Source organism: Odocoileus virginianus, chromosome 27, assembly GCF_023699985.2.
Source record: "Odocoileus virginianus isolate 20LAN1187 ecotype Illinois chromosome 27, Ovbor_1.2, whole genome shotgun sequence".
NCBI classification, from domain to species: domain Eukaryota; kingdom Metazoa; phylum Chordata; class Mammalia; order Artiodactyla; family Cervidae; genus Odocoileus; species Odocoileus virginianus.
The window spans coordinates 39688621-39706046 of record NC_069700.1 but is presented as its reverse complement, the minus strand read 5'-3'; the positions used below and the strand labels follow the sequence as shown (position 1 = coordinate 39706046).

Sequence of the window (17426 nt, the reverse complement as noted above, 5' to 3'; positions counted from 1 at the left end):
TGTCTTATTTTTATCTGGGAGCTGGTTGTATTTACTTGAACTCATCTCCAGTTTCTAATAGTTAATCCGAACCTAATTTACATTCTTGGGAATACCTTACCAGAGAGTCACTAAGTGGGGGTTTATGGAGGAGATACACATTTCTTGAACTAGTTGTAAGTTTTGTCATGTCTGTAACTTAAATTTAAAATGAAAGTTAAAATAAAAAAAACATTTTAGGGACTTCCCTGATGTCCAGTGGTTAAGACACCTCCAATGCAAGGGACACGGGTTCAGTCCTTGGCTAGGGAACTAAAATCCCATATACTGTGACAAGGCCAAAAAAAAAAGAGTACTTCTTGATAAAGTTGGGAAAAAAGAAACATTTTTTACATGATTTGTATTGAAAAACGTGCAATTCTGTTTCAGAACTTTTCCAGTAAAAGCTAGAATTTGAGAAAACAGTGGAATTTGTTAAAAATGTTGGTGATAAAGGAATAGAACTTTGATAGTGGAGCATGGGCTCCCCGTGTCAGGCTCATCTCGCGTGTTTAGGACTTGGCATGTGTGAGCTCACATTGTGCATTGCTTTTATAATAATATTCTGCAGAGTTGTCATTATCTGTCTTGTTACATCACTGTAGTCACATACTTATATCTGTATCAAAATTTCATTTCCCCAACTTGCTCGTTAATTATTCCTGAGAAGTGTAGAGTGATTCTGACACCCGCTTTCCCCAGGTCTTGCTTCCTTTTGCCCAAACTGTAAAAAGGTGAACGGGAGAGAGATGAGTGTCAAAATCCAAGTGACTGGTGTCTTCCCATTTCCTGATGTTGTTATTGAAAACTGTCCTTGATTTCTGGAAGTGATAAATGGTTTAAAGAAAGATGCATGTCAGGTATGAGCTAGGTGGGCACTGGATAAACTTGAAAGTAGAGACCCACATCGTCTGGCCAAGCATCCCTGCCTTTGACCCTCAGTGACTGTCGTGCACCTAACCCCCACCCCAACCCTGCCACCCCTTTTAAAGCTCACACGGAGTGGATGATACTGATGTCTTTGTGAACCAGGGCTCCTTTGTTTGACATTGTAGTATGGAGGCTCTTTAGAATACATCCTTAATGAGAACCAACCCTCCAAACAGTGGGCAGATACACAATAATAGAAAGTAGAGTAATTGACTTCTGAATTTTACTTTTCTCCTTCAATTACATTATTTATACTTGTTGAGCACCAAGACATGATACAGTTCTGCAGGCCATAAAAGATCTGCAGACCAAGGGGAAGACCTGTGCAAAAATAGATTTTTATCTGTCTTTCTGTTGTAAAAGGGAAGAACTAGAAGGAAAAGTAGACCCAAATCAGACCAAACTAAACCAGAACCAGCCACCCAAACCCCAAACAAATTATTAAAGAAAGTAATTTCATCCTTTAAAATTTCTAAAAGTTGAAATCTTCTTTTATAAATGTTCCTATGACAATGGTGAAACTGTACAGAAGAAAATATAAGAAGTACCTGGGTTAAAACCATAATCAGAATGCTCCCAAAGCTTAACGTGTTTATCAGTAAGAAAGCTGACTTAACGACCTGTAGTTCTACCTTGTAATGAAAGACTAGAGAAGACCTTTTGTCTTTGTTTGGTTTTTTAAAGTTGTTTGTAGATTGTCCATCTGAAAGCTTGAAAGAGAAATCTTCTTTGTCTGAGAACTAATCATGTCCTTTATGGAGTAGACAGATTATTTGTACTACTTGGGGCCAACAGCTGAGTTGTTTAAAACTCTTTCTTATTTTATTCATTAATACCTTAAAATGTATGATGAATATCTTTACTTTATGGTTAGAAACCAGTGAAGGAGATAACTATGAGTGGCCTTAATGCTGACCTAACACACTGCCTAGAGAAAAGCATGACCACCTTTTTATTACATCAGATAATGATATTTACCCTTTATATTTCCCTGAACCAGTTTAGAATTTATGGTAATTTAGGAAGAGTCTGAGCTGTGGTTTTATTTTTTCACCATTCTTGAAGAAACAGTACTGAAATAAGTTTGTAATAAACAACCATTCAGATAAGGCACCTACTGAAGCGAATGTAGTGTTTTGAAGCATTTCTGTGTATTTTTGAAGCATCAATTTACTTATCAATAATTGATGTAGTAACTTATTGGCAGGTTATTTTTGTTTTTGAAGTAGGACTTGTAAGGAGCTCACTCCCAAGAATGTGGTTGCTTATTTTTTCTGAATGTATTTGTTCAGAATCCAAAAATTGCTTTGAATAACATCTTCATTCGTAGTTTGGCCTGAAGCTGAGTCTCCGGTTTCTTTCCACCCAGGGCTGTGAGGTGCTCCTCTTGGGCAAGCCTTTATTATTCATGTGCCTTTCTAAAGATAGGGGTTGTTTGCCAGAGTAGCGTGTCCTTCAGCTTTGGGACTGCCCTGAGAGGGGCCTGGCCGTCCTTGCCCCTGGTCTGCTCCTTGCTGCTGGTGGAGGCATCCCCTTTCCCCCGGGTTCACCGAGGCAGTGTGTGGCCTCTGTGCTCCCCGCCAGCGACCTTTCCTGCATCCTCGCCTATCGACTGGACCTTCGGCCGCTCTTTCTGGGTTTGCTCAGGATAGTGCGGGAGCTTTCATGTTGCTCAGAGATGGTGTGTCCTCATTCTGCTTGGGTCTCCGCGGCTGGCTCTGCTCAGGGCAGGCTTTCCGTACCCAGGAGGTCAGCCCCCCGCGCCCTGCCCCTGCTCCCCATCCCCACTCCTGTCCCCTTGGCGTCCCGGACGCTGTCCTTCCCTGGAGCTGGGAGCTCCCTCGTCTGGCCCCCGTCCAGTTCTTTCCTCCAGGTGGGACACTCCCATCTTTGGGGGAGGCCTTCTCAGACTCCCACGAAGTTTCTGTCATCCCCATCTGTGGGCCTCAAGAGGTGGCGTGCTCTCTTTATCCACGTCTGCACCCTTCGCGTCAGTTCAGGGGCTTCCCTGGTGGTCCATGGTGGGGAATCCACTTGCAGTGCAGGGATGTGGGTTCAGTCCCTGGTCGGAGAACCAAGACCCCGACGCCACGGGGCGTCTCAGCCCTCCTGCCGCAGCTGCTGAGACCTTGACTTACAAAGCCTGCCTCATGCAATGGAGAGTCACTTTTTATTTTTGTGGCCAAAAAATAAAAGCAAGGCGGTACCCTGGCGTGTGAGGAATGCTTAATAAATATTTGCTGACACGAGCTGCAGTTCTGCAGCAGCGCTAAGGATAAACATGGGAAGTGAGGCTTTCCTCTAGTTTGACATCAACCACTAAAAGTCAGACTTTTGCAAAAGGAATCCTCGAGCATTACATAAGCAACTGTGTTTATATATCTGAAGGTCAACCTGATCTTCAGACTTGAATTTGATTTAGCCCATGTGAAATCAAGCAATTACAAGCTGAAATAAAAATCCCAGAGTGCTATTTTGAGCCGTTAAGCCATTTCGATGATAAAGACCTGGCATGGTCTACTCTGTTCTCTGTCGGAAATAAAATGGGAATATTTATGTGTCATCAGCAGGACCTTGTTCGGGGTCTCACCCCACCCACCTCGCCTCTATTTCCTTTTCTTAGGAAAACTCCTCCTAAGCAAAAGATGAGCGCCCTCTAGGGGTGAACTTGTACATGCAATGCAGCACTGAATTTTAAGAAAGCCTCCAAAATTCTGGGAGAATCCCATAGGATTCAAAAAACACAGAAAAAGATGCTTCATCCCTGTTATGTAACTCAAGTTATATAATTTAACCCCAGAGTGTCCCAGAGTGCTTTCAACTTGCTCATCATTTCCTCTAGCACTATTTATTCAGACAGTTTTCTGTCCCACAGGGAGAGAATATCCAAAATGAGAAGAAAGAATGTTTTATTAAAAAGTGAAAGCGGGAGGTTGAAACTCTTGGCAGTTTGCAGTCATCTGTGAAGGAAAGTTACCAGGCCACGTGTCTGCGACTCAGACATTGGGCAAAATAAAAGGTTTTTCTGTGGCAGCTGAACTATTTCCTTCTTTTTTCACCCCTAATTGATCATATGACTGGTTATTTCTCTAGGACCCCAGTCACTTTCACTCAGTTCATCCATAACCACTCCTTCCTCATAATACTATAGTTTTTATTTTCCACAATGACGATATTTAATTTTTAGTTGACATTCTTTTTCTATCTCATTTGTTTGTGGTGAGGAAAATGAACCATTACTTATAAAGCACTTAAACAGGGTCAGGTCCGTTTATGTATTTTTATTATTATTAATAATGGTGCATTTGTTTTATATGGAGCCATGAAGATGAAAATAATGGTATCTTACATTTAGGTAGCGTTTTTCATATACAGTACTTCTCTGGAACCTGAGAATGACCCCCTGAGACAAGAAAAATAAGCAGTATTCCATGATAAATAATGACTCAGCATGTTTGCAAGCATTACAGAAGCTGATTTAATCTATTTCTGTATTTCTTCCTAAAATTCTTAGCAGCTTTCCATTTGACATGCTTTCTCTTTTAAGTTGACAGTGATTTTTAAAAAAATGATGACAATTTTTATTTTCAGATCACAGAATTCTCGTTCTCTAGTTTGAACTTGAGGCCTTCTGTTTCCCGTCTTTTATTTTGCAGGTGAGAAAACGGAGGCCTCGAGAGGTTGGGTAACTGGTTCATGAGACCCGCAGCAGAGGCGTGCCTGAAATCCTTTTTCCCTTGTAATATGTTTTCTCTTTTCCTTACTTGGTTTTGCTTGGCTTACTCTTCTTCTTCTTTAAACATGCCTAATTTAATTTTTCTTTATTGTCACATAAATGTGGTTGTGGAAAAGAACATCTTGTGGTGGAGAGTTTCCCTCATGTCCGTAGTTGGGTTCAGTCTGGCAGAGCAAGTTGTGAAATTGCTTTCATGTGAAATATGTGTTCAGAATCACACCTCATCTTTTTAAAAATTGATTTCTAATTGATTTTTAATTAACTGATCTTTTAAATTTTAATTGAAGTAAATCTGATCTACAGTGTTTTGTTAATTGCTGTGGTATGGCAAGGAATTCAGTTACACACACACACACACACACACACACACACACACACACACACACACACACACGCTGTTTTGAACAATACCCTTTTCCATGATGATCATCCTAAGGTATTGAGTACCGTTCCCTGTGCTGTGCAGAAGGACCTTGTTACCCATCCTGTGAGTTACAGCTCACCTCTGCCAGCCCCAGCCTCCCCCTCCAGCTGTGCCCCATGCCCCTGCCCCGGCAGCCCCCAGTCTGTTCTCTGTGTCTGTGATTCTGTTTCTGAAAGTCAGAGTTTCCCAGTCGTGTCCGACTCTTTGCGACCCCATGGACTGGGGCCTACGAGGTTCCCCCAGCCGTGGGATTTCCCAGGCAGGAGGAATACTGGAGTGGGTTGCCATTTCCTTCTCCAGGGGATCTTCCCAACCAGGGATCGAACTCGGGTCTCCTGCCTCAGAGGCAGACTTTTCACTGTCTGAGCCAGCAGGAAGCCCCGTGTCATAGATTGGCTCATTTGTGTCATATTTCTGATTCCGCATGTGAGCGGTATCATGCGGTCTTTGTCTTTCTCTTTCCGACTTACTTCACTTAGTATGATCATCTCTCGGTACATCCCTGTTGCTACAAATGGCACCGTTCCATCCTTGTAAATGGCTGCGTAGTATCCCACTGTATGTATGTGCCACATCTTTTTCCATTCATCTCTTGATGGACATTTAGGTTGTTCCTGTGTCTTGGCCACTGATCACACCTCATCTTTAACCGTCCTGGAGTGAGGAGGACTGAGGAAGTGGATCTGGATTGAAATGTGGCTCTGGCAGGCATGGGTGGGCACGGGGGGCCAAGAGCGCCTGGCTTTCTTAATGTTGATTGTTCATTCCTGCCTGGGGCGGGGGCATCCTTACTGTGCGCTGTGTTCCACTGTCCCTCCTGAAGATGTCAGACCTGCATGATAGAGTTGTCTGTTTTGAGAGATTCGACAGCTGCCTCAGGGTCAAGAGATGCATACTATTGTTTATGTAACTGTGGCCTCTCATGTTCCTGCTCAGGCTCTTAAGAATTAGTCTGCTCTCTGCTTACACTGGACATACTCAGAGGAGTATGTTGATTTAGATGTACACATATGCATGAAATCCACAAGCTTAGCTCTTTTGCCTTGTTTTTTTTTGTTGTTGTTAATTGAAGTATAATTGACAGATAGCATTATATTGGTTTCAGGTGTATGACCTCATGATTTGATATTTGTATATGTTATAAGATGATCAAAAGTTCTAGTTATAATACCATTCAGCACCAGACAAAGTTAACTTTCAGGATTTGGTTTCTTGGCAGCTTTCAAATATGTGATACAATATTATTGACTACAGTCACCCTGCTGTACACTGCATTCCCATGTCTTATTTATTTTATAACTGAAAGTTTGTTTCTTTTGATCTCCTTCGCCTGTTTCACCCACTTCCCAGCCCCAACCCTTGGCAACCACCATTCTGTTCTCTGTGTCTATGATTTTTGTTTTGCTTGCTCATTTGTTGCTTTTTAGATTCCACTTATAAGTGAAATCATACAGTATTTGTTCTCTGTCTGACTGATTTCACTTAGTCTGATTCCCTCAAGGTCTCTGTTGCAAATGGCAAGATTGTGTTTTTAGTGGCTGAGTAATATTCCACTGTGTACATGTGTCGTCTTTGTCCATTTGTCCATCCATGGACAGCTTGTTTTTAAGTGGATCCTTAGCCTTACACTCACGCTTAAGGCTTGGAATGAGGCCAAGTCAGTTCTTACAGTGCTGTTAATATGTGAGTAGAAAATTGAGTATTAGCAGTCATTTCATAAAGTTGCTTGTCTGCACACGTGTGTGTTATGTATATCATAGATTTCTTCCTGAAAAGATCCCTGGAAATTGGCTCTGAAATGTAATTGAGTATTTCAGGAGAATGTCATTTAATGATATTCATTTAATAGAAGGTAAAATATTTAATGGAAGGAATAATCTACTTTTTAGGTATTTATAGATTTTCTAAATAGGACTGTCTGAAATGTGTTATGATGTGCTTCTCTCTTTTTTTTTTTTTTTTTTTAGAAAAATGAAGTATTTTTAAGCTTGCTTTTATTGTTATATAATTATCTTGTGACACCAAAGAGTCAGCTGATATTCCTTGGGTATTGGGAAATCAAAATAAAAATGTCAACTTGTGAAAATGGAAACACTTGGTTAAAAATAATCTGACTGTTTCAGTTTTGCTGGTCATTTTATAGGTACTATTGGTATTAGTAGTTACTTAAAGCTATTAGGCCTGAGTGTAATGCTTACATTATTTGTCACTAATGATGCATAGATAGGTAAATGAATATTAGTTGAATATTAAAAAGTACCGTGACTTAGGCAGAAAGTCCCCAAATACTAGTCATAGGAGCTGATAAATTTGATATGAAACTCTGAAGGAAATTTTATTCTTCACTAATTACAAATATTTTCTGACAGTAAATCATAAAGCATGTAGTCAGTTAAGATAATAAAATTTAGTAGTATTAAATTTTTCTTTAATTGAAAGATTTTAAAATTGGGATATCGACTCAGTGGACATGATGAGTTTGAGCAAACTCTGGGAGATAGTGAAGGACAGGGCAGCCTGGCGTGCTGCAGTCCATGGGGTCGCTGAGCCGGACACGACTGAGTGGCTAAATGACAACAGCTAGTCTACAATGTCCCAGTAGTTTCTGCTTCACAGTGAAGTGAATCAGCTATATGTATACTTGTATCCCCTCTTGTTTTGGATTTCCTTCCCGTTTAGGTCACTGCAGAACAAAATTTAATGGTATTCAAGCTGCTTTTTTAGACCCGAAAGTCTTAGCCATCAAAGGCTTGCTTCCAGTTTACATGAGGCCCTTTCTTGCTGGTTGCCCTGTAGTCGGAAAGTTTTGACCATACTTTGGATCTTTTTGTTTCTTTCTGCTGTTTAGTCACATGAAACTTTGCACATGCAAAGAAGTTTGACTCTTGCGTGTAAACCTCCAGAGTGTGTGTACCACGCGGACGGGGGGCGCGCAGACCTGTGCCCACGTGCTGTGGGGGAATGCTGCTCCCTGCCTCTTTCTGGACCCCGTCCTTGGCTTGCAAAGTCACGCAGCCCAGCATCGCCCCAGGGGAGCAGGTTGGGGTGGGCCCCCCTGCCGTGGGCCAGCTGTGCTCGCGACCTGCGCTCACCGTGTCTGTCCGGCAGAAACTGACAGCCGGCCGGCGTTGCCAGGGGTGTCCCTCTGTGGCTGACCAGCAGCACTTTGGGGAAGTCTTTGGTGGTTTGAGCTATAAACTAAGAAACTTAAACCAGCCTTGTTAACTGTCAGCTAGAGTGAGTGTGGTTATGCGGTTTATCCCCCGGGAGGGATAAATCAGTGGTTGGGTTTAACACACACACACTAATATATATAACAGAGATAACCAGCAAGGACATACAGGGAACGATACTCAGGACTCTGCAATAACCTATATGGGAAAAGACTGAAAAAGAATTGATAATATGTATAACTGAACCATTTTGTTTTGTACCTGAAGCCAGCTCAATGGTGTAAATTAACTGTAGTCCAATAGAAAATTTAAAAAGAAGTTATTCAGAAAAGAAAAGAAAATCCTATGCTGTGCGAGAAATTTTGAATAGAGGCCTTAAAACCTCACATACATTTTAAAAAACTTTTAATTTTGAGATAACCATAGACTCACAGGAATTTTCAGAAGGAGTACCTAGAGTCTCATGGACCTTTTAACAAGGCTACATCTCTGGACTTTTAACATGAGGAGTGTGTGCCTCTGGCTTCCTGAATTTTGTGACCCAGAGATCAGGAAGACCAGCGTGGGGCTGGGGGGCTAAACACTCAGCTTGTTAAGTGTCCCTGGCTGCTGGGTCAGGAATCGTGATTCAGGTCAGGGCATCGCCTACGTAAAACACTGCATGAATGAACGCACAAGGAACGTTTTCTCCTTGTCCACTTTCTTGTTCGGGTACTAAGGATAATCTGAGCTCTATAACCAAAAATTTTAAATTGTGTTTTTGTCTATAGGTTCGAAAACATGTGAACGATCTCTATGAAGACTTGAGGGACGGACACAATTTGATCTCTCTCTTAGAGGTTCTTTCGGGAGACACCTTGGTAAGTTTCAAATTTCATAATTTATTTGGAGGAACGTGTGATCCTTTTTGCATATGACCTAGTATGTTTTCAGCACAAACTGTTCAGATTTTTGCAGCATCCGTCTTGTGAGCTGCTGTGAATTCTGCTTGAAAAAAGAGTTCTGGTTAGATTCTGAAGCATTTTCAGACTTTAAATGATGTGCATTTGGGAGATGGAAACACTTTGATGACCTTGCTTATATAATCAGTTCTGTAATTAAAATACTACTGCTGTTCTTCTTTTTTACCTGGGTCTTTTTTTTTTTTAATGCTTAGCAGAATTTGGATGCATAATATAACCCCCTATTAAAAGACTCACCAATAGCAAGGAAATAAGCACCGCTTTCTGACAGACGGTCTAACCCCCTCCACAGGTGTCATCTCCTCTTCTGTGAACATCCCTCCCCTTCTCGGTTACCCGGTCTCCTTCATTATGTTCTGTTCATGCTCTTCTTTTCATTTCTGGTCTGTCTTGTGTATTTGCTGTCCTGTCTTCTGTCTGTTGTATTCATTAGCCAAGGGAGCGAGATTTTTTGAAGACCTTACGGTTGGTGAGTGCCTCAGAAGCATGCGAATATGAACAGCATGAGGATGTGGAGGATGAGGATAAGGGGGTAGGTGTCGCCCCCGTAACTCGACTAACCTAGCCGGTACAGTGCGGTGATCGCTAACACCATAGAGTAACCCATGGCTTCTGGCTCCTTTTTAGAAAATGGTAAAAGGCCCAAAGACCCACAGGGAGGTGGATGTGTGTGGACCAACAGATTGGACAGAGGACATACTTTCTCTTTACATTTATTTCTGTATCTCTATGCACTGCATGGTATTTGAACATATGTGCTTAAACTATAGGAGAAGGAAATGGCAGCCCTATAGGATGGCATCTGAGCTAAAGACATTTATATACCTTTTGTATAAGTGTGAAGGTTTACAATTACAACCAGCCTGCTAATTTTTATGCACATCAGTTCCATTTTTGAAATTGATGTTTCAGACATAACTGCTCATTGCTTTCTTGGAAGGAACGTATGGACATTTATTTTATATTTAAGACTATGCCTTAAGTCACGCCTATTGGCAGTCGGTATTAGATAGACATTCTCTGCCTGTCTTATCTGTCTCATTTTATTTGGGGAGGATGTTTTAAATGCTAGGGACCTGACAGAGCTGTTTAACCCCCATGACGCTCAGTCGACCGAGCCTACCTCTGCAAGACAGATGCGCTTCTTTGGTCATCATATCCCCAGAGCCCCCTGTTTTCACTGGAACGTGTGTTTTGTGGATGCAGTGGGGATTCATCACCTTCATTTCTCCTGTTATATGGGATTATTTTCCCAGTCTGTGGTCCGCCGTCTGTTTTATTCTGCTGCCTTTGGCTTCAGCAACCTATTCACGTTTCAGCTCAGCTCTCAGTTTTCTTTTTTTCCCTTTGGAAGATTTTGTGTGGTCAGTTATCAGCTCCATTCTTTGTATTTTTGTTGAACATTTTCTCAGCTCTGTTTCCTTATGTTTCCCTTCTGCTGACTTGTAATGTTTCTTAAGGGAAACGGCATCAAGGAAAAGAATTATGGTTTGTCAGTTTTCCTGACACAGCACGTCATCACATCCATCCCCAGGCAGCGCCAGACTATTAAAGTCCAACCGATTGTGTGCAAAAACGAAAATAAAATAAAGAGGAAATATATTACATGGCTTTAATTGCTTTTCTCTCTCCTGTATCATGGCTAAGTAAACCTTTACTGCCTTTCTCCTTCTTGGTGGTTTTTATACTAACTGCATGCTACTTTACCTCATTTTCATTAACATGCCATCCATGTATAATTAAAAAACCCTCTTGAGTTAGAGTTTATTAAGAAGGCAATTGGGGAATGGTATTTAATTCTTTGCGTGCATCCATAGCTAAATAATTGTAGGCTAGACTTCTAGTATAGTGAATATGAAATGTCTGTATATTCTGTGGTACTTTCTCTTTTCCTTTTGTTTAAATAAAATATTCATAGTAAAGAATCTATTTAAATAAAACATATTCAGAAAAATCCCTATAGTTTACATTCAATCTCAGGTAATTCAAAAAAATTAAAATATCATTAAAAATTTAATGGATTTACCCAAACAGTAAATACCGTTTTGACAGTATGATGAGCATACAGCGTATTTATATAGGATATTCAGCATATTTAGCATGGTCAATGGTGTCAGAAAATACAATGTTTTTTATACCCTGCATTTTTCTCTTCTTAGCCCAGAGAGAAGGGTCGGATGCGTTTTCACAGACTCCAGAATGTACAAATTGCACTTGACTATTTGAAAAGACGCCAGGTATGATGTTTGAATTTCAAAGCTGTAATCATATAATACGACACATGTGTGACTGAATAAATCTGCATAGGACCATGACAGGGAATGAACAGGTTAAATTTGACTTTGAGTTAATCATTAACATTTAATATGATTTAATAATGATTTAATAATCGTTAACAGAGGTTCTTTGGCGGCTCAGACGGTAAAGAGTCTGCCTGCCATGGGGAGACCTGGGTTCAATCCCGGGATCGGGAAGATCCCCTGGAGAAGGAAATGGCAACCCACTCCGGTATTCTTGCCTGGAGAATCCCATGGATGGAGGAGCTTAGTGGGCTACAGTCCATGGGGTCGCAAAGAGTCGGACACAACTGAGCGACTTCACTTTCATAACCATTAAACTTGTGCTTTTGTGAGACTGATATTTTAAAATATTTTTAAACGTTTGTTCCAAAGAAAAGGAAATTAATTGTAGGTGTAAGCCCAGAGGAATTGTCAGTGGCTACATTACCATCTGAATAACAGCTACTGATTTTCCTTCTGTTGGTATTGGAATGCTTTTGCCTGGGAAGTTAACGACATTTTACTAGCAACAGAATGTTAAGAATGTCAAAGAACAATTATTAGTAGTGGGGAAAGAATATTCTTTATACTCACTTTACGAAATTGCCTATTTTTATAAAAGTTTATGTAATACTTTAAACTTCGCATATGTTTATTTTTAAAATGTAGTAGTGAGGAGGCAGTAGTTCATATTTTATAAGCAGACACAACTGGGTGATTTAGAAGTGGTTAAAAATGAAAACAGTTCTGACAACAGTCCCCAGCTCGCTTGAGGTTTCAGAGGAAATCGTGGGAGAAAAGTGAACACCAAATTGGATTTGATCTTGATTGGGTACCACTGTGATTAAAATGGTATAAGCCAAGTAATTGGTAGCTTTCAATTAGTAGAAAAAAGGAGGAGACAGTGAAACTCAGGAGAATTGAAAGTGACTGAAAACGGAGAAATCGGAGGTGGCAACAGTTTTGCTTTTTTATGGAGAGTGAGAAAGAGGACAGGGTAAGGAAGAGAAGGAAACACTGTGGTTAGCCCTTCATTTGGTTTATTATGAACATCACAGTGCTTTAGTTACTAAATTCTAGCCAATACTCAGTGCTTAATTTTAAGTGTTATTGGTATTTGCCTTGCTAGTCTTAATTCTGGTGGAAGTTTCCAGAAGATTAATGGTTAATCATGTCTCTTTGTTGAAATATTTTTGGTAGTGATTTGTCCATTAAGTTAAATATTAGGTATCATTCATGATATTTAATTATTTTTCTAGGAAGTGTTAGTTATCATTATTGCATTAATTTATCTGAATGCATAATTTGACAGTTGATAAACTTTAAATCTGGTTATTATTGACATATTGTTTTTAAAGTTTTGAACAGTCTGCCAAATGTCCAGTGACTTACATAGTTACCTATCCTGGTAGCAGTCTGTGGTAGACAAATGGAATAATAATGTTAGATTTCTTTTTTACACTCTTTGTGATAGAAGTGTGATAAAATTGTTAAAATTATTTGATGGTTCAGAATAGTTTCCTACTTAATTGTAAAAAATAACACTTATTTTAAAAAGACAGTATTATTTCTAGTTTGAAAGCTTAAGTATTTAGGACTTCTCACTTGAACTGTGATTTTGTTTTGACAAGTGTACTTTTAGTACTTGCGGTAGAATACAAAGCCAAAATGTTCCTCTGTAATTCGCAGCCTAAGATGAGTGGGTTTAGGGGTAAAACAGTTTTTAAAGGATTATTGGTATTAAAATTATTCAGGCTTCTTTTATATCTGTAATTTAGAATCTTTTATGTAGGTAAAAATAACTCATGTGCTGGTTGAAAAGCATTTTGTTTTCTCTCTTCATATACAAAACAGGTGAAATTAGTGAATATTAGAAACGATGACATAACAGATGGAAATCCCAAATTGACTTTGGGATTAATATGGACAATAATTTTGCACTTTCAGGTAAGCCCAGTTTTCTTAATTGTCATTTCTTTTAACCTCATTGCTGGTTTTCAAGTGGTTCATGTGAAGGGTGAATTATGCATTTGCATCCAAGAGGGGAAAATAAATTTCAGACTCTGTTTTCTCTTTTAATTTAGTTTTTTATTTTATGTTGATGTGTAGTTAATTTACAGTGTTAGTTTCCAGTGTACAGCAGGTTGATTCATAGGTGTGTGTGTATATCCATTCTTTTTCAGATTGCTTTCTCATATAGATTATTACAGAATTTTTAGTAGCGTTTCCTGTGCTGTACAGTAGGTCCTTGTTGATTATTTATTTTATGTTTGGTAGTATGTATCTATTACTCCCAAACTCCTAAATTTATCTGTCCCCCCTTTCCCCTTGGTAACCATAAATTTGTTCTTGAAGTCCCTGAGTCTGATTCTGTTTCGTAAATAAGCTCATTTGTATCAGTTTTTTTAAAAGATGCTACATATAAATGATATGAGATTCGGACTTTGTTTCCTAAACAGTATGTTTGTATTGTTCCCCTTCCTGTTGTTGAAAAGCTTAGAATGTTTTTAGAACAGTGCTTGTAATCTCAAGAGTTGAAAGACAGAGATTCCCTTTTATTGAATGTAGACATGTTTTTTTTTTGCTTATTGGCCAACATTACCTGATTTAGATACATAAAAATTTGATGACTCAATCCCGACTTAGAGTGGATTTCATTGATACTACAGTTTCTGAACTTAGCCAGCTTTCTCCTGGTTTTATAGACTCTAGGTGGCAGTGTCGTTCTCGTAAAGAGATTTCTTACATTGGAATCGTCCGTTTTTCCTATGGAGTTGTACTTTCTCAAACTAGATTTAAGGAGAATAAATGCATATTTATTGCTATGAATTATTATCTAATTACCAGTGCTAGTAAAAGGCTTCTTTTGATCCTGGGTTTTTGTAAAATGGTGCATTAAAAAAATAGTCCTCATTTGATTGAAGGTGAGTCCTACTTTTGGCACTTGTTTTGGTTTAGCAGTCCCTTGGGTGACAGCGGAGCATCTTATGTGCAGTGCGCAGAGCCTGGCTGCGGCGGGCACATGGCACATCTGCTGACTGATAGCTGTGTGGTGGGCCTTGGGGAAGGAAGACACGGCTTGCCGGCTTCAGAGAGGAGCTGTGGTTTTGACCACATCTTGGGAGGAAGAAGACTTATTTCTAATATTTAAAACATTTGAGTGGAATACAGGGTTTGTAGGGGAATGGTGGAAATAATGTAACTGGGGCTCATGTGGGAACAGGCTAAATCTGGCATATATGGACAGCTCTAGGAAGTAGAGTCTTACAGGCTCCAGGACTTGGGTAGGCAGCAAAGGTGTAGCACTAGGAAATCAGAGGAGAGGACCCAGGTACCGGGACCCCAGGTGACCGGGTGTCAGCCGGCCAGCCGATAGAGCAGCTAGTACAGATATATTAGGCGAATGTCGGCTCAGCGGGGCTTGATGACTGGGAACTGGAGTCAGGGACCCTCATCTCTAGAGGCCCCATCCTTAGGGGGCCTGGTGTACCGAGCAAGGCAGGGTTTGAGGCCTGGCTCCGGACCCGAAACCTTGTTAGCAGAACAGGTGAAGTCTAACTAGAATGCCAAAAAGCAGAATTCACGTGGAGTTGCTCAGCAACTTTCCCAGGGATCCAGAACTTCTAGGGCTGAAACTGCAGGAGACCTCTAGAAACAGCCCCACTGTTACCGACCGCTGATGACACAGGCTGGGTCTGGAGTTTGAATGTCAGGCTTGGGGAGCACCCAGGCCCTGGAGGGGGGCACAGCTGAGTGTGGTTGTCAGTTCTTCTATCTGTGGCCGTGAAGACATTGAGCAAGTCACCCAACCGTCCTGTGCCTGCAAAATGATATTTTAGAACTGTATGTGGACTCCGGTAAAATAAACAAATGACCACAGGCCGCAGTCAAGGAGATGAGTGGAGAGATGGAGGTGGTGCCCTCAGACGGGGTGTTAAAGGCCAGGGCTTGGGTGTGGAAGAAAAGGTGAATCCAGGGTGGTGTTTTGGAGGAAGGAAGGATGGACCTGGTGACAGGGTGTGTGTGTGGGGTTAAAGATGCCGCTGAGCCGTGAACCCAGGATATAAAAAACCAGCAAACAGCCTGGGGAGGTGGAGGTGAGGGGAGAGGGAAAGGCCACGGCGTTGGTGGGCTTGATGTGCTGGGGGTCCTCCGGCTTCTGTCTGCCGGGCAGCTGGAGATGAGGGCGGAGCAGAGCCGGGGAATCAGAGGTGCCGCCGATGAACCTGGGGGTCTCCAGAAAGCGAGGGTCCTGGGTCTCTCAGAGAGGAGGGGCTTTCGGGGGGGCGGTGGGGAAGAGCATAGAGAGAGGACGGAAGTTTGGGGGAGACCATGATTGGGGTGTGGGGAGACCATCCACCTGGGGACACAGAAGGAGCGGGGGGCCTGGCCTGCAGCTGGCCGGCTGCTTTCTCTCTAGCACCTTCCCGGTCCTGCAGCACTCCCTCACCCAGCTCTTTATTCACATTGAGAAGGATTCGTCACCCCAGATTATAGTTGGTTTTACCAAAACTCTCCTAATAGAGAGAAACATGGACTTCGTTTCTTGTTGTAGATACAAGAAAATGTAGCATTGACGAAACCAGGGGAAGAGAATTTCAAGTAAAAGGGAACAGTGGTCAGTGTGGAATGCCCCCAGAGGGTCTGACAAAGTGAAGAGTGAGTGCAGGTTAGTAGTTTTGTCTAAGAAGACCCCAGGAGTTTGGGGGAAGGTCCCCTCAAGTTCCTGAGAGCAGAAACCAGAAAGTAACAGACCGAAATGTAAGTGGTTGGAAATTAGAGGCAATGTGTTTAGACCCTAAGTTGAAGGAAATGGAAAGCAAAGAATCATTCAGAAAAGAATTCTATATTAAGTGTCTTTGGAGGAGAGAAGAGGACCAGCCAAAAAAGTGCCAACATAAGTTTTGTTTCTTTTTTTAAGTTTATTTTTTGTAGAAATATAGTTGATTTGTAATGTCATGTTAATTTCTGCTGTACCCCAAACGTTTCAGTTTTACACACACACAGACACACACAGTATTTTCCATATTCTTTCCCATTATGGTTCATTACAGGGTTCTGAATATGGTCTCATGTGCTGTGCAGTAGGACCTTGCTTATCCATTCTATATATGATAGTTAATGCATGTGCTAATCCCAGACTCCCAAGGGTTTTGCTTCTAATGTGATCCTCTGGCATTTTTTAGGAAACCCAGTGTATTTTAGGACCTGAATTACAAGATATTATGACTGTTAGATTATCACCAGTATTTAAAAATTAGACCAAGTTTTAAAAATAAATAAATAAATAAAAATTAGGCCAAGGTTTATTTAGAATGGAACATTTCAGTGTTTTGAAGTATAAAATATGAAATATAAACATAATATTACTATATTATTTATATTATTATAAATATAAAATAGAAAATTTCAATATAAAATAGAAATGTTCCTTTTTTATTTAAAGAAATACTTTTAGTCCTATGATAATTTAAGATCAGAATGATTTTACTTGTTATGCCAAGACAGAAGGCTATTTATAGCAGTGGTAATCATCCTCACTCAACAGTAACTGGGCCTTTTTTCTCCTCTATACTTTACATAAATAAGGGAAGTGATTTCAGAAGACCAACTTATTTATCGATTTAAAAGTGTTTGTGTGAGCATCACAAATTGACTGTCTGTTATAGTTGGGCAGTCTGAAGGCCAAGTGTTGCCGGTACAGTAGTGTCCTGTTAGTTACCGTATGCTGGGTCCAGAGGTACTATGTAACCGACTAGGGTTCTTGGCCTCCTTAATCAATAGCAGTTGGTCAGAGGCCAAGTACAGAATTCAGGCAGGGCTTTCTGGGAGCTCGTGCCTGCAGCATGGGAAGTGAGAGCAGGTTCCCTAGTCCCCGAGGTGGGGTGAGCGCCTTCCTCACGT

At 40.8% G+C, this 17426-nt stretch overlaps 1 protein-coding gene across 15 annotated transcripts in view; it reads left to right on the top strand.

Annotated features, from left to right (window-relative positions):
• Window positions 1-17426, top strand: part of DST (dystonin) — a 513682-nt gene that overhangs the window by 245285 nt on the left and 250971 nt on the right. For all 15 annotated transcript variants that reach the window (XM_070456721.1, XM_070456720.1, XM_070456704.1 and 12 more), the window contains 3 exons: window positions 9052-9141; window positions 11403-11480; window positions 13377-13469. In XM_070456721.1, the coding sequence (XP_070312822.1) occupies window positions 9052-9141; window positions 11403-11480; window positions 13377-13469 (261 nt within the window). The remainder of the gene's footprint in view (window positions 1-9051; window positions 9142-11402; window positions 11481-13376; window positions 13470-17426) is intronic.